Below are 26,518 nucleotides of genomic sequence, written 5' to 3' on the forward strand. Positions count from 1 at the left end.
AAATGTAAAAATCTAAAATTTTTTAACATTTTAGGCCAATTTGTTTTCTGCTACATATTTTTGGTGAAAAAAATCGCAATAAGCGTATTTTGATTGGTTTGCGCAAAAGTTATTGCGTTTACTAACTACGGGAAAGATTTATGTCATTTTTATTGTTTTTTTTTTTTAACTAGTAATGGCGGCGATTTTTTGCGGGACTGCGACTTTGCGGCGGACGTATCGGACCCTTGACTGACATTTTTGACACTTTTGGGGGTACCAGTGACATTACTACAGTAATCAGTGCTATACATATGCACTGTTACTGTAAAAATGACACTGGCAGGGAAGGGGTTAACTTTATTAGAGAGCAAGGGGTTAAGGGTGTCCCTAGGGGTGTGATTCTAACTGTAAAGGGGCGTGGCTTTTGATGTAACCACAGAGACATAGGATCCTACATAGCAGGATCGTATGATCTCTGCTGTTACACCAGGGAGAATGACAGGCGGCTGTGCTTACATCAGCCGCCTGCCTTTCTCCCTCTCCGACGGGAGATTGCGAGTGACCGGCGGACATCGGAGCCGCCGGTCACTCGCGTGGGGATGGCAGTGAACGAGCGGGGGCGGGAGCGCGCCTCCGACGGCGCGCGATCGCCCCCTATTGGCTCGCGGGCGAGTGACGTACCCATACGTCACTTTGCCTGCACGAGGCTGACCGCCGCAGTATATGTACTTGTGGCGGTCGGCACGTGGTTAATGAAGCTATGTACAGCCCCCTGCCGGCCTCTCTCACCAGCCATGATCTGCCTACACTGAGACCCAATGATGACATCATTGCTTTGGACCATCTTCCTTCCCAGCTTGGTGACAATGATGGACCAGGACTGAACAATGTAGGTTGGCAAGGTCTCTTTGAAGAAGACCAACACACCCCCTGCTGTGGCAGACCAATAGCTGTTCAATCAGAACATCTCATACTTCTTGCTGATTGGAGAGCTCTGGCTATAAATCAGCAGGGGACATGTTGGACCTCTGCGGAGAGACCACTGCTGCCACACAGAGAGCAACGGTCTTTCTCTGAAGCTGCTTGCAAGGCAGAGATTTCTATACAAGGAATGTGGCTGACTTCTAAAGAAAACCAACTGTAAGACTTGGCTCACCTTTTGTTTTGATGCATCTGGAAAGTATTCAGCTAATTAAATGAAAAACTCAGTTTCGGTTTTTAATAATTCAATTTTCGGAGGTTCAGCTAAATGCATGGCTGTGAACAGCTGAGCAATGATACTTACAAGCAGCACCGTGTTAAAGAATGACAGACGGAGAGTATGGCCGAACGCAAATATAATGGCGATCATCAAGAAAAGGAGAACCCAAGAGAGAGCAAAGTCCACCAGGGCTTGTCCAAACCAGTACGCGGACGGGAAAAGGCCAGAAATACGCAGCTGGGAGCGAGCTTTGATCTGCAAGGAGAAAGAATCGGTGGTTGTGATCATGGTCGACAGATAGTGTAGCACCGCCCCCTAGGGAGCCGCTGAGAATTACACATTCTTGTGTCCCCTGGGTTACCATTAGCAACTGATAGCAGATATACGGCATTAGCAGTTCTTTGCTCAGACAATGAACAGTCCAGGGGATTTGGTTTTTTGTATTTCATTTTAGAACTTGGATGGGAGAAGGGATGAGTGGGATACTCCAACCTGAACTATGCACAATTTCCTGAGGACAACTGACTGCAGAATGCGGCAAGGCCGATGCTTCACCTTGCCACTGAAGTGAAGATAAAGAATATGGGCTCGCACTTTAATTACTCTTCAAGGTCTAACTTGGCGCCCCCTTCCTCACTGACTGTGTGTGCTGACCTTCTGTCCACTGACACCCTCCTGGAGTGGTCCCCGTCCTTGGCAGACCCCTGGCAAGCTCCCTGGTACTCACGGAGACCGTTTTTCCTCAGGTCCATCTGCCACTTTCTCCACTGTCAGTATCCACTGGACCTCTTGGCTCAGCACCACACTTCTGCTCCACAAGGCCGACCGTCTGTGACCACCTTCCTCATCAACAGGAGGAGAGACATCCGTCACCCTCCTTGGACATGGTTTCCTGCCCAAAGACCCCCTGTCACATGTAGAAAGAACACGGGCACCACTCTAAGTGCAGGGTTTTGAGATTTATTGATAGAACCAAAGGAAAAGGTACTCACAAAGGTAATAATGTACAAAGCAGGCCTGAGGAAGGAGAGCATGCTCCGAGAACGCGTCGCCGGCGCCATGACGTAGTCACGCTTCCTGGAAGTGACGACGGATCGGCATCTGAGTGTCCCCGCGACCAGGAAGTGCGGACTGCCACCGTTTTGAGCGTTTGCGGTGTACAGGCAGTAAACGGTGGCAGTCCGCACTTCCTGGTCGCGGGGACACTCAGATGCCGATCCGTCGTCACTTCCGGGAAGCGTGATTACGTCATGGCGCCGGCGACGTGTTCTCTGAGCATGCGCTCCTTCTTCAGGCCTGCTTTGTACATTATTACCTTTGTGAGTACCTTTTCCTTTGGTTCTATCAATAAATCTCAAAACCCTGCACTTAGAGTAGCGCCTGTGTTCTTTCTCCAGTTGGCTCCAAGCATCTTCTACTTGTTACCAGAGCTGCCTCAGGAGTGCTTATTGGGATTTTTTATGGACTTTTTTATATATGGACTTATGAACTGTCCCCTTGCTTGATAATATTTTATTTGTTGATCCCCTGTTGTTCTTTTCTTAGTGACACCCGTGAAGTCCCTGGTGATACTTCTGATTCCCCATGGTGCGCCAGTTGTTATTTTAACTCTATCACATGTGCCCGTGACTTTTATAACGTATCCCAGGATGCACCTCTGCTTGTGCCTACCCACTGGGACAGTCATAACAGCCTGTGTGTCACTGGCTGGGTTTCCTCCACTGTCCAACAGACTCCGCTATTGGATACAGTGGGGACACTCCCTCAGACCAAACGAATCACACCTGGACACATGCAACAGGCCTAACTGTAAATCCCGCTCCCTGATAAGCAGGAAGCACATAACTTTAGCCTACAATTCTGCTGATAAGCAGCCAGAATCAAAACTATGCTACCTATCTAGCACCTGACTAGGAGGGGGCTACAATAGAAAAAAGATTGCATAGCTGGAACTTACTCTACTGGCTTCATTAACATCTGAGCTCCGTTCGCTTCTGTCAGATTCCATTGGTTCTTTGTGGCCTCAAAGGAGGTTTTTCCTTACTTGGCAACATGAGGAGAATCTCTGAGATGGAAGCAGGTGACAATAGCGATTTTATTTTTTCTTCCTAGTATTGGGGAGAGTTAGAACCTCTGTGAGCCCTCCTGATTTGATAACTCCCTATTCCCAACATTCTTATTCTGGTCTCAGCAAGCTGGGAAGTGAACTGGGAATCTCTTTTGGCAAATAAAGCTGATGAACCTGAGTTTTTTCCAATCAGGCGAGGCTGGGGTTGGTTATTACCCCCATTACTTTGTAAGTCTTTATCAGTTGCAAGCATACTGGAAAACATACTGACACAAAAGTTAAAGCGGACCTGAAAGTGAAGATTTGAGACATTTTGAGAAATGTTTTTTGTGCCTAAGCAGTACCCTGAAAAATCGATCCTTTGTCTTGAATTCCTTCGGAAAACTAGCAGAGCATTTTCTGTTCCTAGGCACTCCTATTTTGTAACCTCATAGCTGCATATCTGCAATGTGAGATCAACTAAGGCACTGCTACCTCTGACCGCTAGTCTCAGCAGATTTGTAATGAGATTCAGTAACGTCACTACTGTGCAGCTCACTGTTCTCTTTGCCGGAGAGGAAGCTGCACCTGAGGACCTGAAGTGCAGAGATCTCCTTACTTCCAAGCCTGGTAATATCTGGCAGATTAGGCAGTGACACTATTGTGCTGCTCATTGTTCTCCTTGCTAGAGAGGAAGTTTTGCCTAAGGGCCTGAAGTGAAAGGATGTCCCTAATTCCAAGCCAGTAGTCTCAAGACATTTTGCGAGTGAGATTTGAAGATGTCACTCCTGTGCTACTCACTGCTCTCCTTACTGCAGATGAATTTGTACCTGAGGAGCAGCAGTTGAAGGATCTCCTTGCTTCTACGCCTGATGACCTCAGGAGTTCTGGAACGAGATTACCATATATACTCGAGTATAAGCCGAGTTTTTCAGCATGTTTTTTCATGCTGAAAAAGCCCCCCTCGGCTTATACTCAAGTCACTGGCTTCACTGTCTTTTTAAAAATGGCGCCGCTCGGCGCCGACATGTCACTGCGCATGTGCCGCATGCTCGGGAATAGCCAAACGTGTTCGGGCTTTCCCGAGCATCGGCGGTGCTTTTGCGGTGACATATTGGCGCCGGGCGGTGCGATTTTAAAATCGAAGGCGCCTCACCGCCAGGTAAATGAGACTCCTCCGCAGCCCCTGCATTTCCTCATGCAGTGCTGCATGCATGGTACAGGACATTCTCCTGTACCATGCCCGCAGCACTGCATCTCCTGTGCCATGCCTGTACATACTGTGCCATGCCTGTACATACTGTGCCATGCCTATACCTACTGTGCCATGCCTGTACATACTGTGCCATGCCTGTACATACTGTGCCATGCCTGTACTTACTGTGCCATGCCTATACCATCACCTGTGCCATGCCTATACCATGACCTGTGCCATGCCTATACCATCTCCTGTACCATGACCTGTGACATGCCTGTACAATGACCTGTGCCATGCCTATGCCATCACCTGTGCCATGCCTGTACCATCACCTGTGCCATGCCTGTACCATCACCTGTGCCCTGACCTGTGCCATGCCCTTACTATGACCTGCGCCATCTCCTGTACCATGCCCGCAGCCCCTGTTTTGTGTCTCGTGGTGGTCCAGTTGGGTCCAGTAGCTGCTGCATTTCCCACCCTAGGCTTATACTCGAGTCAATACGTTTTCCCACTTTTTTGTGGTAAAATTAGGGGTCTCGGCTTATATTCGGGTCGACTTATACTCGAGTATATACAGTAGTGGATGTTACTACTGTGCTGCTCACTGTTCTCTTTGCTGGAAAGAAAGCTGTACCTGAGGACCTGAAGTGCAAGGATTTACCTGCTTCAAAGCCTGGTAGCCTCAGGAGTTTTGAGGTGAGATTTGGTGAGGTCACTACTTTGCTGCTCACTTTTCTCTTTACTGGAGAGAAAGCTGTACCTGAGGACCTGCAGTGCAAGGATCTGCAAGCTTTTATGCCTGGTGGCCTCAGTAGATTTGGAATGAAGTTTGGTGATGTCCCTACAAGGCTGCTCACTATTCTCTTTGCTGGAGAGGAAACTACCTGAGAACCTACGATGCAAGAATCTCCCTGATTGTGCTTCACCCATTCTGTGGATCTGTGCAGTCATCAGATAACCACCAGTCATCTGGGGGCAGCTCCGACATTAGGAGCAAAGCGCTGTCTCTACCAACATGGTTCCTCCACACAGAGACACAGTGCAGAACGGGGCATGTTAAATCTGTATTGGAGAAAATATCAGCTGCTAGAAGCCCACAGGTATTTTTGATGACTAGTCCTTTCCTGTCCCCTTCCCCTTTTTTGGGATTCCAAAGTAGAGATCCACTTTAAATTTGAACCAGAAAACATGATAGTAATTAAGTTCCATAGCATATACTAACCTTCGTATCCTGCATGCTGGTCATTGCATAGTGAGGGGAAAGTCCAGACGCATAGATCATGCCCACCAATCCCACATAAAACATCATATAGGACCTGTGTCCCCCATAGTCCTGGTGACAGAAAATAAAATGGTTACGACAAATTCGTTTTTTTATTAGAAAGCCATAAAAAAAAGAATTGTAGGGATGACAATCAGTTAAACAGTTACCTTCCTCTATGTTGCAGAAGTCTTCCCTGTGTGGCCCTGCCCATCTGTCTCACAGCCTGTTCAACAAATGCACCTTTGCTTTTCTTCCCACTATGCATGGGGGCCCCTTTCATTCCTGGGGGTGAGCCCTACTCATGGTAGCCTCCAGCCATTCAGCTCACCCATAGAAATGAAGAGGAAGAGGAGCCATTTTCTGTTTCCTGTGCAAAAGCTGAACAGGGCTGCTTAGCAAAAATCAGAGGAAATAAACATATTAGAATAAATACAGGGATTGTTTGTGATGACTGTGCCAAACCTTGCAAGATTTATACTGTGAATTGTTTATGAATAGACCCCCATAGTGTGCTGTAACATATAATTTCTTCTTTATTAATACCAGTTATCCATCTGGTTGTTGCTGCAGATCCCCCCCCCCCCCCATACTCAAGGTCTTCCCCAGGAAGGAGTGCAATGAAAAAATAACTAGCGATCTATTCTCTGTATGCAAGTTGCAAAAATTAATTAGATGCAATGGGAGAAATTATCAAACAATGGTGCAGGCTTTATGCTTGCGCCACTCCTCTAACCTGAGAAAATGGAGCAAATCCTGAGCCAAAGTTAAAAAAAAAAAAAAAAAAAGGGCACAAGCACCTTTATTATGTAGGACTGACCTGCTGTGTGAAGTATGCTGTGTCTGTGACAGATACAGTACAAAGAACAGTTCAGCTGGAGCTGCATGCTCCTGTCTGTCCCAAACTCCTCACCCCCACCCTGTCTACTCAGTCGAGTGCAGGAGGGAGGAGAAGGGCAGCTAACTCATATAGTGTATTGCTGTATGAGTAGAGAGTGGGAGGTGAGCTGTCTGCTACTCACATCCTGCATGGCAGGCCCGACTTGGCAAGGCTATACGGCAGTTTTCTATGCTGAAAACTGACACATTCCCTCAGTTAATAATAGAGAAGATCCTGTGCCAGTTCCTCTGCAATAAAAACTGGTGCAGGTGGTGATGGTGTCTCGCTGTGCAATAAAATAACCTCATAACCTGACACAAAAGTAAACCAGGACCGGACAGATGGGTACTCACTGGTACAATGGGGTCGTTCCACACCCTGATCCTCTCTGTGGAGTTGTAGACCCGCATAAAGGCATTACTAATAATATTAACCAATACCGGGAGGATATTGTGCACTCGGGGGTTTCCGATTATTTTGTACCTGTAACCCTAAAGAGAAAAAAGCAGAAAATTGATTCCATACAAAATAAATGATATGTTCAACAGAATTGTTTTTTGGACTTGTGCACACATGCATGCCCTTAGCATCTGCTGAATGTGTTCCAGAACAGGAACATAAGTCTGGGAAGTGTAAGGGTCAAGGCCACATAAACTTATTTTTCATAATTTCAAGCATTTTATACCAATACAATTGGACTTAGAGTGTATGTATAGTAAAGCATTTTTTGGTAGTTTTGGATAGAGAAGGGAAGCTTTGAAACTTATATTAGATGTTCTTTTGCTGTCTTCACACAAAGACAGTGTAGACAATTGTACTATTCCAACCTTGTGGTAACAGTTTGGTGAAGACCCTCTTCTGTTCCACCATGACTGTGCCCCCCCCCCCCTCCATGTACAAAGCCAGTTCCATAAAGACATGGTGTGACAAGTTTGGTGTGGAGGAATTTGAGTGCCTTGCACAGAACCCTGACCTTATTCCTACTGAACACCTTTAGGATGAATTGGTACACTGATTGCAAGCCAGGTCTTCTGTGTACAAGGCCAGCTCCATAAAGATATGGTTTGACCAGTATGGTGTGGAGAACCACCGAGGGCCTACATAGAGCCTTGACCTTAACCCTACTGAACACCTTTGGAATCAATTGGAACACTGATTGCAAGCTAGGTCTTCTGTGTGCAAAGCCAGCTCTATAAAGACATGGTTTGACCAGTTTGGTGTGGAGGAACTCAAGGGTCCTGCGCAGAGCCCTGACCTCAACCCTAGTGAACATCTTTGGGATGAATTGGAGAAATTAATGCAAGCCAGGTTGTCTGTGTACAAAGCCAGCTTCATAAAGATATGGTTTGACCAGTATTTTATGGAGAACCTTTGAGGGCCTACATAGAGCCTTGACCTCAACTCTACTGAACGCCTTTGTGATGAATTGCAAGCCAAGTCTTCTGCGTACAAATGCAGCTTGATATAGAGATGGTTGGACCAGGTCTTCTCATCCATCATCAGCACCTGACCTCACAAATTGGCACAGATATCCACAGACACTCTCCAAAATCTTGTGAAAATCTTGCCAAGAAGAGTGTAGTCTGTTTTAGACACAAAGAAGGGATAACTCCACATAGTTTGACCAGTTTGGTGTGGAGGAACTTGAAAGGTGTATACAGAACCCTGAACTTAACCCTACTGAACACCTTTAGGAGGATAACAGATTATGAGCCAGGTCTTCTCATCCAAACATCAGCACCTGACCTCACAAATTCCCACAGAGACTCTCCAAAAGCTTACAGGAAGCCTTCCCAGAAGTGTTGAGGCTAATATAGATACAAAAGTGGGATAACTCCACATAAATTGACCAGTTTGTTCTGGAGGAACTAGAGTCTTCTGCTTAGAGCTCTGCCCTCAAACCTACTGAACACCTTTGGGATGAATTGGAACCAGGTCCTCTCATCTAACACCAGTACTTACAAATAAAACCAAATTCCCACAGACGCACTTCAAAATCTTGCGGAAAGTCTTTCCAAAAGAGTGGAAGATGCTATAGTCACAAAGGGGGCAACTTAATTTTATTGGCCATGGGAGGAGGGTGGCAACTTCATATTTATGAATGTATGAGGAAGGAAGGGGGAGAAACTGCATATTATTGGTCATGGTTTTAGAACGGGATGTCCAACAATTTCATATACTGTAGGTGTGATGGTCAGGTACACATACTATGGCCATATATTGTATACTATAACGTATGCATACCATGACTTTCTTGGTTCAGAGATGAGTGAAAATGTGAAAATGTTATCAGTACTGTGAGCACACTGATGTGTCAGTGCTGTATACATCAGAAATATGGCAGGGAATAGGTCCTGTTGGGTTATTTTTAGCATCCTTTGTGGTAGAGAAATGTTACTTTGTAAGAACGTTTAATTACCGTGTTGTTGTCTCGTGTGATCTCTATAGCACCGTTGTAGGCCGTAGTGTTTTCATCATATGGACCATCCACAACATCCACGGCAATATCTTGAGCCTTGACACCATGAACAAGATTTTCAATGGGGAGACCTATGTAGACACATACTGTAAGTCATTATTATGGACGGGTTATGGTTTAGGTCAGCCTTTTTCAACCGGGGTGCCCAGCCACCCGTGGGTACCTTGAAGTTTCTTCAGGGGTACCCTAGAAAAATACCTAAAAATTGCCCAAAAATCAAGGTAACCTTCTACATATGCTAGGGAGTTGTGATAAAATACGCCCCTTCTCGTCTCAAGTTACTCAGTTTATCGCCACAAATTTTGATCTCCCTAATATTTTACCCTGAAGTTGGTGTATACTTGGGATCATGGAGGATATAGATCTCCGATCTCATCAAAAACAACTTCTTAGGCTTCTGCTATTCTACGCCAGAAAAATGGTGGTGTTGGAATGGATTCATTCAGAGATTGTCCCAATCAATCTCTGGAAGAATTTGATCAATCAGGTACTACCACTTTATAAACTAACTTACGAAGCAAGGAGATGTCCTAAACAATTTGATAAAGTTTGGGGACAATGGGTAGATACATTTGGAACTTGTGAATTACCCGAAAAATTATTCCCCCCCCCTTTTTTTTTATTTATTTTTTTGCCCTTTTAAACCATTATTGTATAACGTGGTTGTCATGTACTCAAAAATATCAAAGAGAACTTTCTTTCTATGTGGAGGAATGTAACAGTCTCTGTCGGAATCTGTAACCTATACCTGGACTTGCCTATTGCATTACAGAATACCTTGTTGTCTCCAGACCACTACTTTAATACTCTTAGATTAGTAAGGTTTAATCATTTATCATTTTGACATGGATTTTTGAACATATTGTTAACCACTTGCTGACCGGTCACGTTGACCGTACTGCGGCAAAGTGGCTCGATATTGTCCAGCGACGTAGACCTACGTCGCTGGACTCCTCCCCTTGTGGGCACCGCTCGCGCACCGCCGGAGGCTCACTCCCGCTGTATTCAGTTACAGCGGGAGTCGGGCCAGGGGAGGAGCAGCGGTGATCACCGCCGCTCTTCCCGATCGTCGGGGATCGAGTGTGGAAATCCGCCCGCCTGTGTAAACAACGCGGGCGGATCTCCTAAGTGACAGGCAGGGTCAGATTGCAGGGTTCAGCATAGCTGAACCTGCGATCTGTGCCTGTGTCACACAGTCCCCTCCCCCACACACGTCAGTAAGCACCAGGCATACATTAACCCCTTGATCACCAATAAAAATTAACCCCTTCCCTGCCAGTGTCATTTTTACAGTAACAGTGCATGTGTATAACACTGATTACAGTAGTAATGTCACTGGTACCCCCAAAAGTGTCAAAAATGTCAGTCAAGGGTCCGATCTGTCTGCCGCAATGTCGCAGTCCCGCAAAAAAAATCGCAGATCGCCGCCATTACTAGTTAAAAAAAATAATAAAAATTACATAAATTTCCCTTAGTTAGTAAACGCGATAACTTTTGCGCAAACCAATCAAAATACGCTTATTGCGTTTTTTTTTTTACCAAAAATATGTAGCAGAAAACAAATTGGCCTAAAATGTTAAAACATGTTGATTTTTTGATTTTTTTGGGGGGAAATTTATATAAAAAAATGTGAAACATATTGTTATTTTTTCAAAATTGTCGCTCTTTTTTTGTTTATAGCGTAAAAAGTAAAAATTGCACAGGTGATCAAATACCACCAAAAGAAAGCTCTATTTGTGGGGAAAAAAAGGACATACATTTAATTTGGGTTTAGCATCGCACGACTGCGCAATTGTCCGTTAAAATAACACAGTGCCGAATCGCAAAATATGGCCTGGTCAGGAATGGGGTAAAACCTTCCGGTCTTAAAGCGGTTAAAAATATGCTCATTGAGAATTTTTTTGTCAAAGACATGTAGCTAAATACATTTTGGCCTAAATATATGACAAAAATTGAATATATTGGATATTTTTTAACTGTCAAAGTAGAAAAATATTGTTATTTTTTCAAAATTTTCGTATTTTTTTATTAATATCGCAAAAAATAAAAATCGCACAGGTGATCAAATACCACCAAAAGAAAGCTCTGTTTGTGGGGAAAAAAGGACGTAAATTTCGTTTGGGTACGGCATTGCATGACCGCGCAATTGTCAGTTAAAGTCGCACAGTGCCGAATCGCAAAAAGTGGCCTGGACGTAGGACAGCAAAATTCTCCAATGGTAAAGTGGTTAATGTCCTGCTTCCTAGATGTATGTCAGCACGTGGGCCATGATGCTTTACTTTGTGAAGACCTAATATTTGTAAGACCCTTTCTATTCTCTTTAAACTGTTTTATGTTTGCACATAATTAATCCCATATATCCTGCTGTACCTAATTATAAAAACGAAGTTTAAAAAAAATAAATAAATAAATTGCCCAAAAATTGTGTGCAAGCCGGCGTGTGGATGAAGGCTGCCTTTTTAGTTCCACTAAGTCCCAGGTTTTCATTGTGAACCATTTCAACCTTCTAGCTGATAAGGAGGATGTCAGTCGCCTGCATAGCATCCTTGTTTGACCCTCTCCTGCCCTCCCTCAGCGCTAGGGTCACATTATCTGAGTAATGGAGAAAAACTAAGGGAAAAGAAACATTTGGAATACCAGTCAGTACCAGTTTGCAAAAGTGTATTTGCTTTGGAAGAATAAATCACCTCTAACGTTGGAGGCCCTACCTGTGGATGTTGCTGCATTATGTAAAACTATTAGAATAGATTTTACATTTTAGAATGGGGTGTCTCGAGACTGTCCATAATTTTTAAAGGGTGCCTCAATACTGCTTATAATGTTTAAAGGGTGCCTTGTCTGAAAAAAAGTTGAGAAACACTGGTTTAAGTAAAAGGAGCCTCAGTGACATGTACGGATTAATAGTGAAAAAATTCTCAGGTGGTTATAGAGTTGACTCCTATAGATGGAGATATGGTAGCAAGAAGGAAAAAAACCCAAATTGGGACTATAACGAGCGAACCTATATGTGATGTTTGTATTTTTCAAAATTTGTATCAATAAATTACTAATTTTTAACAAATGAGCAGTTGCCCGTTATAGTCCCAATTAGGGGGTTTTTCCTTCTTGCGACCATGTTTAATGTAGGGATGAGGGCAAACTGACTCCTGGACTCTCTTCTAGACCCAACCATCTGTCTCTTTATAGATGGAGATAGATAGAGAATATCTGCTTTGGGAATGCCTCAAGCATTCACACAGTTGTCATAAATTGCCGTAATATGAGTAATACTGTATATTTGTAGCACCCTCCTAGGTAGGTGCTAGGAAAAAGCATCAAGTTGTTCCTTCTTCTTATCAGGGGAGCCATATTTGTTAGTTTTGTCTGTCACATGCTTCAAGGTGTGATTTACTGGGTCTGGGGGGAGTGTCCCCACTCTGTCCAATGAGGGAGCTTGTTGGACAGTAGAGGAAACCTAACCAGTGGCACATCAGGGTTTATGGCTGTCTCAGTGGGTGGGCATTGCTGCAATGCATCCTGGGATTGGCAATTAATCTGGAGGGAGCATGTGACAGGGCGTCTTTTGGTAGGAGCAAAATCCCAGGAGGAAGTGGACAGCTGTCTCTCCTCCTGCAGGTGTGAGGAAGGGGGTTCAGGCGGTCGGCCTAGTGAACCAGGTGTGGAGCTGAGCTGCAGATGGATCCAGAGTGCTGACAAGTGGAGCTGCTGGCAGAGTCTTGTGGGAAAAATAGTATCGTGAGTACCAGGAGATTTGCCTAAGGGTCTGCCTGAGAGAGGGGACCACTCCAGAGAAGTCAGGAGATCAAGGAGCTAGCTCATACATGAAGTGTATCAGTAAAGGGGGTGCCGTATAGTTGACCCTGAAGAGTAGGAACAAAGGGGGTGCCAGGAAGGGCCCTGAAGTTGTTCAGCAGTACAGTACAGATTACCTCAGGAAGATCATTCACTTATACTTCACAGCAAAGGGCAAAGTGAAGCAGCGGCCTAGCCGTGACTAGCGTTACTCAGCATTTTCAAGTCGTCCCAGCCTATTGTGCATAGTTGTATAAAGTAGGAGTATCCCACTCATTCCCTTCTCCTATCCAAGTTCCAAATAAAAACATAAAAACCAAAGCTACTGGACTGTTTCCTGACTGAGCTAAAACACTTGGGAGAATGTCAAACTGTCATGCTGTTGCTAATGGTAACCCAGGGGAACCCGTAGTCAGCAGCTCCCAAGGCAGTAGTGCTACATATTTATTTCTAATGATCGTCAGCTCCATCTAGTGGTCACAATGACATTTTATTTTCATTGGGGTATCTCAGGAAACTACTGCATTATGACCACTAAATGGAGCTAACAATCATGATGTTTGACAGTTGTAAGAATGCTTGAGGCATTTCCACAGTGATCTTTTTATAAATAGACTCCAATGCGTAGAGACTTTATGGTATTGATTTACTAATATTGGAGAGTGCGAAATCTGGTGCAGCTCTGCATAGAAACCAATCAGCTTCCAGTTTTATTTTTGTCAAAGCCTAATTGAAAAAGCTGAAGTTAGAAGCTGATTGGCTACCGTGCCCCCGATTTTGCACTCTCCAGTTTTATTAAACCAACATCCAAAATCTTCACCTATCTATTAGTACATTGCGTGTAGTGCATGAACAGTGCAGTGTTCATTCCCGATATGTATAAGAGAATGGAGCTGGGTGACAGGAAGATGTAACTACAACACACACATGTCGGACTTCAGTCCTTTGTGGCCCAATAATGGTGGAATAAAGACCAGAAGAAGACTAGAAGGAGAAGGCAATGACAAAATGGAGCATGGACAATGCATAGCTGGAGGAGGCCAAACTACAGGAAGTCACTATAATGAGCAACATATTTTGCACATTATACTAAATGCTCTGGGAACCGCTGCTTCAGATTTGCTTTAAGACTGATAGTGTTTTTAAATTTGCAAAATTAAATGTTTAAGCTTAGAGTGCGGAAAATTGAAAATGACACCCTTTTGGTTTTGTACCGGTGGTGTTGACGAGCAGAAGATTAGAGTAATATCTGTGGGCCCGATCCCCGGGTCTTCGGAAGTAAAGTTGTGGAGTCAGCTCCCAGGTGTTTATGGAATAGAAACTGTTCACCAGTATGGCGGTGGTAACCAGGGGAAGGATAAACAATATCAGCAGAAGAAGTCTGAAATTCAATATGGTGTGTTACATGCATATTAGATTAGGGACAACTTCACATTCCTACATTGCATCTGACATGTGGGGTTGGCAGTAACCTGTTACTTGAAGCCCCAACTTTCCAACTCCACCCATCAGACAACACAAAAATAGTATATATTTTAGGAGAAAAGTACACTATACGGCCAAATATATGGGGCCACCCCTCCAAATGATGGCGTTCACGTGTCTCCAGTGAAGGGTCTTGGAATTACACCATCATACAAAGACATTGTAGACAATTGAGTTCTTCCAACCTTGTGGTAACAGTTTGAGAAAGACCCTGTGTACAAAGCCAGCTCCATAAAGATATGGTTTGACTAGTCTGGTTTGGAGGAATCTGGGGGTCGTGCACAGAGCCTGGCCTCATCCTTACTGAGCACGTTATGGATGAATTAGGGTGCCTACTTCAAGCCAGGGCTTCTGTGTACAAAGCCAGCTCCATAAAGACATGGTTTGTCCAGTTTGGTGTGGAGGAACTCAAATGTCCTGCACAGGGCCCTGACCTAAACCCTACTAAACATCTTTGGGATGAGTTTGGACGTCAATTGCAAACCGGGTCTTCTGTGTACAAAACCAGCTCTATAAAGACATGGTTGGACCAGTTTAATAAGGAGAAATTCTAGTGTCCTGCACAGAGCCCTGTGGAGGAACCTGGTGTCTCCTTTATACACCATTTTGGTAGTTATGGAATGGAGCTGGCCTTAAATTCTTGCCTCTGTTCTGACACAACTACGCCTAGGTTCAGAGAGCATACACAGTGAAAAAATTGTCTAATGCCAACTGACACCACTTCCTCTCAATATGTAGAATTTTACACATGGATTAACTTTCTATACCATACCACGGTCCCACCATACCAGAGATTGCCAGAAACCAATTACATCACCTACATGGATCGAAAGCCTTTCATGTCATGGATAAGCTTCAAGTATCGGATCCTCGCCACGGCCAACACCTGCTGTCTCCACAATGACAGTCCACTGATGGTGAGCGTACCGGAGTCTGACATCAGAAGGATCGAATCCTCTGGCTCTGAGGAGAAGTGATCCTCCTCTTCATTTTGCTCGTGGGCAAAAACGCCATAATCTGATAATTCAGGATGAGAAAAGTAATGATTTGATGTGCTGTACATAGGCAGAAAAACTTATATTGCAAAGACCTTGTTTTAGCATATTTCATTGTCATTATTCACAATGATAATATAGTCCTTATTACCCTTGTAGCACCCTCCTAGGTAGGTGCTAGAGAGAGAGTATAGTTTTTGAATCTGTCTTTTTACCAGAGAGATTGCCAGGTAAATCTATGTTGATCTCTGCCTACCAGAGAGCAGGATCCATTAGGGAGGTCTGCTAATGGTGCTCAGATGCAGCTCAGCTTGTCTGAAATGTTTTACACTGGTCCAACAGGGAGGCATATTGGACAGTGGAAGGAAACCTGACAGGTGAGTGCACAAGCATTTGATACAACCCTGGTGATTGACAGAGAAAAGTGCCTCAGTGCATGCTGGGATACTGTATAAATGCCAAGGGCACATGTGCTTGGGGTCTTTTAGCTCAAGGGAGGGGTCCCGGAGGCTGCCCCTTCTCTGTAGAAGCTGCCATGTGGCCCCAGGCAGTCAACCTGTGGGCCTGAGAATCAAAGAGGAGCTGAACTCAGAGCTGACTGGCAGAGGATCTGATTCTGCCTACAGTGAGTACAGATCTGTGTCATGGGGCCTGTCTTGAGAGGGCCATCCCTTCTGCCAGAAGAGTCAGTGGATCAGTCAAGGGGATGCTAGAGGGTATCCTGAGGATAATGTAGTTGCATCAAGTTGTCATAATATTTATACTGCTCTGAATATAACAGGGTCTATTTATGTAAATAAGCAAAGATCTGTAAGGTAGGAGAATCTCAACTTATTTCCACAAATCAATATGTAACAAATTATTTTTAATTGTTTCATTTCTTTTTAAAAGCATATACCAATCTTAGTGAAAACAGTCTACAGTAGGGCATATATAAGAATATTTATTCACAAGACATGTATTCACAATAAATGATTAAACGTGAGATGACACAAAAAGATAACTCTACATAAAATACAAACTTAAAACGATAAATACAATGTGATATTTAGCTAAATGATGAAAGTAAAAATAAAGCAAGATTACCTTTTCTCAGGTATATCATAAACCATAGGGAAGTATTCTATATAATCAGACCACAATTGTCTGCGAATTGCGCAGCCGACATTCACTCCACTGCAGATGGAGCGAGAATAAGCTATGCAAAACGGGAGACTAAAATTGCTAATATGCGCTAAATCTGATATTAATAAAAATGTATAAAAACAAAAATCAGCTTTTTAGAGAAAAATCTTCTATGGTTTATACGGCTGGGATTGATAAGGAAAGCAAAAGTACTTAATTCTTCCATACAAGTGGCAGTATGGTTAAAGCAGTGTGACTGCTTCCACAAGTAACCTGGTGGGGCCAAGTGAGAGTTGTCCTTATCTACTGTGAATAGTTAAATTTGGAGTATCCCCTTATTCTCTTCTCCCATCCAAGCTCCATAATAAATACCAAAAACCAAATCCCCTGGATTGTTTATTCAGTAACGAGCAACTGGAAGTAAGGATGGATGTGTGAAAAATCCCCTAGTGACTGCAGGTAATCAGATGGAGACCCAAGAAGTCATCACACAGCAAGCCCTACGAGGGCAATGCTACACCCTGTTGGTAGCAATTCTGACCTCAAGCTCAGCCTTGGAATGTAGTTAAAGAGCATGTTATCTCCAACAGCGAACCTCTCTTATTTGGCTCCTTTTGGTTTGGTAAATAAAATATACCATTGAAAGTGTTTTTTTAATCTGTTTTATAAGTGCAAACCAAATCTGTTCACCCTGCCAGAAATCCAGTGAGCTGGTAACTTCATCTTCAGCTTATAGACAGGTGCAGTCTACTTTCTCTAGTGCAGGTGGTGCTTGAGTCTTTGGCTTCTCATAGTCCTGAGCCTGGTGACAATGGAGTTGGCTGCCAGGAATGCCCATCCACACCATCCAGTACCACAGACTTACTGACTCAACTGAAGATTCAACCTTGGACTCAGGTGAAGAGAAAATATAAGACATGCATTGTGTCAGGTCCCCTGCAGCCAGGTGACAACTGCACCCTGTTGGAGGCAGGGGTGCAGCGTAAGGTAGTGAACTTAAAGGCTGACTGCTGTGGATGGACAGGAACGTGAGCCCAAGATTCCCCAGGGCACAGAGTCTAAGACCCAGCAGGTGTTCAGCAGAGCCTCTAGTGGTGAGGATGGACTTGACTGCAGCTGGACCCAGGTTGCGATCCCTGGGGTCCCCCGGGTCACGCTCTGTAGGGAGAGAGGGGAAGCAGCCACTCAGGACACAAGGGATAGTGATGGGTAAGCCGAGGTCGGGGCAACAGGCAGACGAGGGTAACCAAGGGACAACCCGAAGGTCAGGGTAACAGGCAAACAGGAATAGTCAGAGACAAGCCAAAGTCGGTACACAGAAAGGTAGATCAAGCACACAGCAGACAGGAACACAACTAACAAGCACTGTTGAACAGCAAAGCAGACCTGCAGTGCGCTGGTTAATATAGACTTCCTGGAATGGCCTGGGGTGGGGCCGACCAGGGAGGAGAGATGATAAAAAGGAGCCAGAAGTACAGTCTGGCCTCTAATGCAGGCATGAAGGAGCAGGTAAGCTGCCAAACACTATTGCAAGTCCTTGACACATTGTACCTTGTATCTTGAAGCTTCGGAGTCACTGTCTGCAGCTGAGCCTTTGCCAAGTGACTACAGGGAATCAAGAGAGGCGGCGCTCCTTCTGACTATGCTGTTTGAATTGTTTATTGTTCTGCCTACCCATAATTTGATTGTGCATCTATTACCATTGTTATTGTTGTTTCCATTTTATGTTGATGCAGAGGACAGCACCTGGTAAAGGGGCAGGGGGGCTGTAGGCAGGTGCAGTCTACTTTCTCTACTGCAGGTGGCACACTTCTGCAGTGACACTGCAGCTGGAGAGGGAGTCAAGAGGAACATGGTCCCTCTATGGTTTCCTGGGTCACTGGGGAAGCTAATCCATTGGATGCTGCTGTCCCATGTGACTCTAGCAGCCATCTTGGGTCAGGCAGAGACTTTTTAAGGCCCTAATTTCCAGGTTTGGCGTATATTTTGCAAGTTGGTAAAGTAGGGATGATCACTGCATCTATGAATTGGTAAAAGTTTGCAGAATTTCAGACATTAGAACTGCCAGATTGTATAAACGTCACCCACCTCCTTTTTCAATCTCAGCCTCTCCTTCCAGTTTCAGGAACACATCATCCAGTGTAGTAACAGAGACTCCGTAACTTACAATGTCTCGTCCCACATGTCCCTCCAGCTCAGAGAACAAAGCTGCAAAGAAAACAGTTCAATGTTAAAGGAGAACTTCAGGATATAGAAGTGGAAAGGACAGGAGGTGGTTAATGTATTCAGTGAGTTACATTTAACTTCATGCTGTCTTTTCTGACATATGGATCTTATAAATATGTCAGAAACTTTGCGGTATCCTTAGCTCGATGCGTCTGGTCTGTACACTCCCTGCTTCCTTTCCCTGTTATTTTATAAATCCACTACAAATGAATGCCCAACAGACTTCCATTTTATGCCCTGCAGACCATGACATGATCCCCATACCTGGAAAGGCATCCATACTCAGGAATGGTAGGGTGAACGTCAAATCCTCCACATTCTGTGTGCTGAGTTTGGCGTTGGAGACGTGCTGCTTTATGAGGGATGCGATGACCTCTGTGTCACATGATGGGGTCACCTGCATCCTGATTACCCCAAAAAGACAAAGTTATCAGTCAAATTTAATCACTAAAACACTCTCCACACTTTTGAGGGATATGGTTTCTTCATACGGGCCTAACTAAAATTCCTTTGAAGCTGCAAATGTATGTTAGACTTAGAAAGGGCCACCTGCTATACCAGAGATTACGGTTTAATGACACAACATTGGTGGCTGGGTAGTATATGCTGAAATAACCAAAAAGTTTTATTTTCCCTGTATTCGTTACATTAACCCACAGCATTGAAGTTTCTACATTTTCATAAACCCAACTAGGCTTGGTTCTCTATACTTGTAGTGTAGTATGGGACCTGGTGACTTCAGAGAACTAAAGCTTCCTTGATTGTTCAGGTATGAGGCTTTGTTGTGTTTGCAACACAGTCCAGATGTTAAGAGGAGTCGTTTTGTGAATCCTAACCTTTCCTTGATGGTTCAGGCATGAGGCTCTTTGTGTTAGCACTACAATCTAGATGGTGGAGGAGTCGTTTGGTGAATCCTAACCCTTCCTTGAAGGTCCTGGTAGGGAGCCCTTTGTGTTAGCACCACAGTCTAGATGTTCAAGGAGTTGTTTAGTGAATCCTTAACCTCCCATGTGTGTTCCTGTATGAAGCCCTTTGTGTTGGCACCACAGTAGATGTTAGAGGAGTTGTTTAGTGAATCCTAACCCTTCCTTGAAGGTTCAGGTATGAGACCCTTTGTGTTGGCACCACAGCCTAACTGTTAGAGGAATTGTTTGGTGAATCCTAACCCTTCCGTGTAGTTTAGGTATGATGCTCTTTGTCAAAGTGCTAAAGTCTAGGTGTTAGAGGAGTTGTCTGGTAAACCTTAACCCTTCCTTGAAATGTAAAGTATGAGACCCTTCGTGTTTGCACCACAGTCTAGATGTTAGAGGAAAAGTTTGGGGAATCCTAATCATTCTTGAAGGTTCAGGTATGGGACTGTTTGTGTTGGCACCATAGTCTAAATGGTAGAGGAGTTGATTGGTGAATCCTTACCCTTCTTGAAGGTTCAGGTATGAGACCATTTGTGTTTGCACCATAGTGTAGATGTTAAAGGATATAAAGTGGTTTTTAGGAGTAATTTATATCGTGGAGTCTATGTCTGTGCCTGTGTGGATTTGAGTATTTTAGGGCTGGCTAATTAACCCTCTTTTTTTCTGTGGCCTATACAGAAACACTTTATATATAGATGTTAAAGGAGTTGTTAGTGAACCCTAACCCTTCCATGTAGTTTAGGTATGAATCCCTTTGCATAAGAAACCACGGGGTCTAGATCAGGGTTTCCCAACCAGGGTTCCTCCTGAAGTTGCTAGGGGTTCTTTGAGAAATGAGCAATTTCTGCCTCTCAGATAAGTTCCCAATGACACCATTGTTCCTTTTAGCTATCTGTAAGGGGGGTAATTCTTCCCAATGATGACAAGAGTAAATAGCACTCTTCCCACTGACTGTCACACTAATGTGTCATGAGTTGTAGAATTTTCGATTTTAGCAGGGGTTCCCAGAGACCAGGAAATTATTTCAAGGGTTCCTCTGTATTGAAAAGGTTTAGAAGGGCTGGTCTAGATGATAGAGCAGTTGTTTGAAGAATCCTAACCCTTCCTTGAAGGTTCAGGTATGAGACCCTTTGCGTTTGCTCCTCAGCCTAAATGTTAGAGAAGTTGCTTGGTGAACCTTAAACCTTCCTTGAAATTTCAAGTATGAGACCCTTTGTGTTTGCACCACAGTCTAGATGTTAGAGGAATTTTTTGGTGAATCCTATGCTTAGTGCACCAACTACATCTTCTGCAAGTCTCAAAGCATTACATGCAGGTTTGGGTCTCCATGCTCACCTCAAGTGATAGCCAATGCCCCATTTTCGCTTTAGGAAAAAAGAACTACCAACGCATTTCAGCCTCCCGCTGGAGAGCACAGCTTTACGGTCTGGAACCGAAATAGAAGATAAAGACCTTAGTAAGAAAGATTTTCCAACAAGTTAAAAGATTTTGTATGTCATGACAAGCAAGTCTGAGAGTTGGGATAAACTAAATTGGATGCATCTTGTTACAGAGATTTGTCTTTGAAAAACCAACCTTTGCTGAAGCCCTATCCAAATAATAACTAAGGTCACAAATTTAAAGAAAAAATGCTTGGTCATGTGAACTTTTACAGCAGATACAACCATACTGATTGGCTTCAGAATATTTGGGCACAGACCATTTACTGTCTATATAGAAAAGGAGTACTCTTCGGCACATATTTAAAAATAATGTTTTTTTGGAGGCCCTAAAGGGTTTAAATTACAACAGAATGTGGACACCAAAACCTTAGAGCACCGCACCAGCAAGGATGTCGGCTTCGTCCATGAACTGCGTGCTGAATAAGGTGACGTGGCCAACTTTGCGTTCTTTGAGAATAGACCATACACGGTGCCTGGAGAACGGGTCAAGGCCAGCCGTTGGTTCATCCAGCAAAAGAATCTGAAAGGATAGGCAAGTTTTAAAAACAGAAGAGATATTTGTGAAGATTTGTGTTGCATACCAGCAAGGAAAGAAGGACTTCAAAGACAGCCATATATGTTCTCTGTATATATTTTTCATTTTAATACTCATCTATTTAGAGAAATGAAGATCCATAAGATGTAAGATGTTAGAAATGCCATTTATAAAAAAAATTTGCACGGTTGTTCATCCAAGAAAACTGCTGGTATATTCGAAAGGTGCAAACAGGACAAAAACAAATGTTCTTCTATTTCCTCTACAGCTCAAATGTTTCCATCATAAAAACACAGAGTAGTTTAGGAAAATACCACATTATGGCCACTAGATGGGGCTGAGGATCATATTTAGTCCAAAGATCCAAAGCTCCATGCAGTACTTTCCCTAACCACTTTATTTATTTTTTAAACCATATAGCAAAATGACGGCCGGAAAGGGGTTACTCTATCCTGACTGGCCGCCATATGAAGTCCAGAAGGACACAGGGGCACGCAGAGCGGCGATCGGTGGTGTGTCACTCTGACGCACCGCATCTCCGATCTTGGTAAAGAGCCTATGACGTAGGCTCTTTACCATGTGACCAGCTGTGTCCAATCACAGCTGGTCACATAGTAAATAGGTAGTGCCGTTGATCGGCTTACCTCAGTTTGTGCCTGACAGGCATGAGTAGAGGAGAGCCGATCTGCGGCTCTCCTGACGGGGGGGGGGGGGGGCTGTGCTGGTAATCAGAGCATTGATTACCAGTGCAGACCCTTGGGGATGCCACTAGAGCCACCAGGGATTGCCCACCCATGGCCACCAGGGATGCCCACCCATGGCCACCAGGGATGCCAATCAGGGCTTAGGGACCCTTTCAGTGCCCTCCTCATCAGTGCTGTCCATCATTGCCATCTATCAGTGCTGCCCACCAGTGCCCATCATTGCCATCTATCAGTGCTGCCCACCAGTGCCCATTATTGCCCATCAGTGCTGACTATCAGTGCCCATCAGTGCCGCCTATCAGTGTCTTTTTTTTTTTTTTATCCCCCATGGTTTTCATCCAGGCAGGTTGAGGGTCTCCAGGGTGCTTATGTCATACAGGGGAAACTGGATTTTATGTTTCTTCAGAAGTTGGTAAAACTCGGTTTTGGTCCTGGAGCCCAGAGGCTTCGTAGAGACATGGAGGTTATCTGCAGTCTTCTCTTCTCTACAGCCTCCTAAAGAACACATTTTATACAGCTTTACTGAGCTCCAGAGGGCGGGAGGAAGGGACCTAATTCATACAATGTACAACATAGAGCAGGGAACTGAGTGTAATCTGAGACCTGAGTGGAGGGAATGGACACATCCCCTCTGTAAAGCCTAATAGGGAAACATGCACAACTGGGGCTGTCAATCACCTGCTGTGTGCTGAAGGGAGGCCAGGTCCATCTCCTGAATGATAGCAGAGGAATGAGAGAGAAGACAGAAATCATACTGCTTTGGATAGAAGCAAGTTCACGCTATAGAAGGATATGCTTTGTTTATTTTTCATTTTCATGCTCTACCATTTAAGCTGGTTCTCACAACCTATTTTTTATTTTTGTAATGAAAGCCGAAAAATACTTCCTGAGAAGATCACCTCGGGGTCTCCTAATAGTGCAATCGCCAGGGTCAGCTTCCTCCTCTGACCTCCACTCAGTTTATTGGCTCTCAGGTCTTGAATGTTGTCTATGTCCAGGTCACAAATTACTTTTTTTACCTATAAAATAAATCTGATCAGCAAAAACTCAAATTGTCCAGTCCAAGATGTCTATTGTTGACGAATATCTGCACATCTGCATTGGTCTGTACCTCGGATTTCACTTTACTTCTAGGAACTCCTTTAATCTGAGCAAAAACCTCCAAGTTCTCCTTCACCGTTAGAAGCTCAAAGTTGACATCGATCTGCGGGCAAAAGCCGATCTTTCTCTGGATCTCCTGACGAAGACTGAGGTCTGATAGCGAATGGTCATAGATGTTGGCAGATCCTAAAATGAGGAAGAAATGATGGTAAAGGTCACCCCCAACCAAAACGTATATTTGAGCTTCCATCTGTATTGCAGGGGTTGGTTATGGTCCTATCAGCAGATTAGAAGTCATGTACCCATATTGGACCCATGGGAAAGGAGGCCATGCCTCTGAAACGCATCGTCATAGCAACCTACCTGGTTGCGTACCGGTCTTTCTATCTCTTCCCCCCACCATCTACTGTCTTCCGGGAGTCCCTGACGTCTATGTGCAGTGTCGACTGGCCCGGGCGCAGGCACACTTGATTGAGTATACCAGAGCTCTATCCAGGAGGACCCGGATCCCGCCAGCAGGTTTGTTAGAGGAGGAAATTGAGCCCCAAACTTCTTGAAGTGGCGATCCAGGAGAGGAGGGAGGAATCACAGACTGTATACGCCCACTATCACTTGTAATCATGTGAGTGCAATAATACCAAGTTTCCTGTATGTCTACAATAAAAGCAATATTATGCTGGGGCGGCCGTGCGCTCTTCGTTTTCTTTGACTCCTTGTATAGATATCTTTGTCCACCACCCAGTGGATCCTTAGGAGAGCCGCAAAAACTTGGCAAATGGAAAACCTCCTCCATAAGGACTATCAGCCAGCCTTGTTGGGATTATTGGGGTGGGGGGGGGCAGCAGGGGAGGACTGGGCCAGGGGGCAGGGGTGCAATCACCCCCCCCCCCGGGTGCCAGTGATGTATTTTGGTTTTGAGCTGCCCTAGGCAAGACTAAAATTGGGTGCCCCCTCCCCCTCCTTTGTAGAGAGAGAGAGAGAGAGAGAGAGAGAGAGAGAGGGGGTGAGAGAGAGAGAGAGATTAGAGAGGGAGAGGGGGTGAAAGAGAGGGAGTGGGGTAGGGAGAGAGGGAGTGGGTAGGGAGAGAGAGAGAGGGGGGGAATAGAGAGAGAGAGCGCGAGAGGTGAGAGAAAGAGAGAGGGTGGGGAGAGAGAGAGCGGGGTTGGGAGAGAGAGAGGGGAGTGGGAGAGAGAGGAAGAGTGGATGGGAGAGAGAGGGAGATGGGAGAGAGAGAGGGGGTGGGAGAAGGTGTGACGTCACTGGTTGCTAAATGGCAGGTGGCTCTAGCAACCAGTGGCTAAAAGAGTCTCAGATGGAGGCAGGGGTAGCTATTTTGCTGCCCCCCTGCAAAGTGCCGCCCTAGGCCTGGGCCTTGTTGGCCTATGCCAAAATACAGCACTGCGGGGCGCTCTGATGCCCCATAAAAAGGCTGCACCACTTCTGCCACAGACATGCCTAAAGGATTCCTGGTGAAGAGAAGTAAAAAGTCTCCACTGCTGACCTACTAAGTGGGGGATGAAGACAAGGGCAGAGCACAGGGCTCCCCCCCAGCATGGATGTAAACTGTGTCTGAGGAGAGGCTGGTTCCATGCACCACTGGACACTCTCCTCCCCCGGCCAGCCCAGATCGAGCTGTCCCAGCTCCCCCCAACCGCCCCCTGCTGACCAGGTCAGGAACCCGGATTTGGCCGATGAGTAGAGAGTACCTGGAGTGGAGCGTCAGCCTGGAATGGGGGTCAGGAGGAGGCCGGGGAGAGGGATAGTGGGAGTGGGGCCAATTTTCTGCACCATGCGCCTCTGGTTTGTACTTGCCCCCCTGGGCCGAAGGTTGCCAGTCAGCCTCTGGGAGGCGGTGCAGTGATTAGCTATGGGAGGAAGCCTCATTCAAAGTTGACGGCTCCCACAGCTAATTGTTGCGGCTCGCATGTAATCACCTGCAATTCAGCCTTGGATGTAGACTGCTGAGGTCATGCCTATATATTTTTTATATAGTCAGGTAAGGCTTATAACGAAAGGAAAATCTCACCGCTAGTGGCTCCGCACATCCCGCTGAGTATATTCAGTAATGTTGTTTTTCCAGCTCCGCTGTGACCGAGTAACGCTGTGATCTGTCCCTCATAGATGTCCAGATTCAGTCCTGGGGGGGGGTAAAACACTTCAATGATTAATGCATGGCTACGCAATAAAGGATTACACATTCCACCATCACTGTGGAACGCAACATTGTGTCTCTTTACATAAAAAAGATATCTGTGTATGAAAGTATACTTATCTTTTCTCAACTTTTTGGGTTTACTTACTCCTAACCACTTCTGGACCGGAGGAATTTACCCCCCTAATGACCAGGCCGTATTTTGTGATTCGGCACTGCGTTTTTTTTAATGGACAATTGTGCGGTCGTGCGACGCTGTACCAAAATAAAATTGATATCTTTTTTTCCCCCACAAATAGAGATTTCTTTTGGTGGTATTTGATCACCTGTGCAATTTTTATTTTTTGCGCTATAAATAAAAAAAGAGCGACAATTCTAAAAAAAAAAAAAAAAAAAAAAATATTTTTCACATTCTGCTATAAAACATTCGCAAAAAAAAAAAAATTTAAAAATCTAAATTTTTTAATATTTTAGGCCAATTTGTATTCTGCTACATATTTTTGGTAAAAAAAAAAAAATCGCAATTGATTGGTTTGCGCAAAACATATCGCGTCTACTAACTACGGGAAAGATTAATGTCATTTTTATTGTTTTTTTTTTTTTTTTTACTAGTAATGGCGGCGATCTGCGATTTTTAGCGGGACTGCGACATTGCGGCGGACAGATCGGACCCCTAACTGACAGTTTTGACACTTTTGGGGGGACCAATGACATTACTACAGTAATCAGTGCTAAAAATATGCACTGTCACTGTACTAATAACACTGACAGGGAAGGGGTTAACAGTGTGGTTGATCAAGGGGTTAAATGTGAGCCTAGGGGAGTTATTCTAACTGTATGGGGGCTTGAGGAATGACCATAGAGACCTGTGATCCTATATAGAAGGATTACAGCAGCTCTGTGATCATTCCAGAGAGAAGAACGGTTGACTGTGTTTACAACAGCCGATCGTCCTTCTCTCTCAGCGGGGAACGATTGCGGGTGGCTGGCGGCAATCGGAGC

General features: G+C 44.7%; 1 protein-coding gene and 1 long non-coding RNA gene across 2 annotated transcripts in view; one reads left to right on the forward strand and one right to left on the reverse strand.

Annotated features, from left to right (window-relative positions):
• Positions 1 to 26,518, reverse strand: part of LOC309567501 (ABC-type organic anion transporter ABCA8-like) — a 134,635-nt gene that overhangs the window by 40,754 nt on the left and 67,363 nt on the right. The window contains exons 12-24 of the mRNA XM_082272887.1: positions 25,391 to 25,501; positions 23,375 to 23,550; positions 23,163 to 23,282; positions 21,406 to 21,544; positions 20,918 to 21,008; positions 18,936 to 19,075; positions 18,534 to 18,653; positions 15,147 to 15,342; positions 14,055 to 14,221; positions 8,989 to 9,119; positions 6,923 to 7,060; positions 5,651 to 5,761; positions 1,268 to 1,438 (exon numbers count right to left, since the gene is read on the reverse strand). Coding sequence (XP_082129013.1) covers positions 1,268 to 1,438; positions 5,651 to 5,761; positions 6,923 to 7,060; positions 8,989 to 9,119; positions 14,055 to 14,221; positions 15,147 to 15,342; positions 18,534 to 18,653; positions 18,936 to 19,075; positions 20,918 to 21,008; positions 21,406 to 21,544; positions 23,163 to 23,282; positions 23,375 to 23,550; positions 25,391 to 25,501 — 1,811 coding nt within the window. The remainder of the gene's footprint in view (positions 1 to 1,267; positions 1,439 to 5,650; positions 5,762 to 6,922; positions 7,061 to 8,988; positions 9,120 to 14,054; positions 14,222 to 15,146; positions 15,343 to 18,533; positions 18,654 to 18,935; positions 19,076 to 20,917; positions 21,009 to 21,405; positions 21,545 to 23,162; positions 23,283 to 23,374; positions 23,551 to 25,390; positions 25,502 to 26,518) is intronic.
• LOC309566414 lies at positions 19,408 to 20,883 on the forward strand. The gene is made up of 3 exons (XR_014225874.1): positions 19,408 to 19,973; positions 20,049 to 20,095; positions 20,695 to 20,883. It is a non-coding gene; the product is annotated as an uncharacterized lncRNA (long non-coding RNA).

This window comes from Pelophylax lessonae, assembly GCF_965119305.1.
Source record: "Pelophylax lessonae genome assembly, chromosome: 11".
In the NCBI taxonomy this organism is placed as follows: domain Eukaryota; kingdom Metazoa; phylum Chordata; class Amphibia; order Anura; family Ranidae; genus Pelophylax; species Pelophylax lessonae.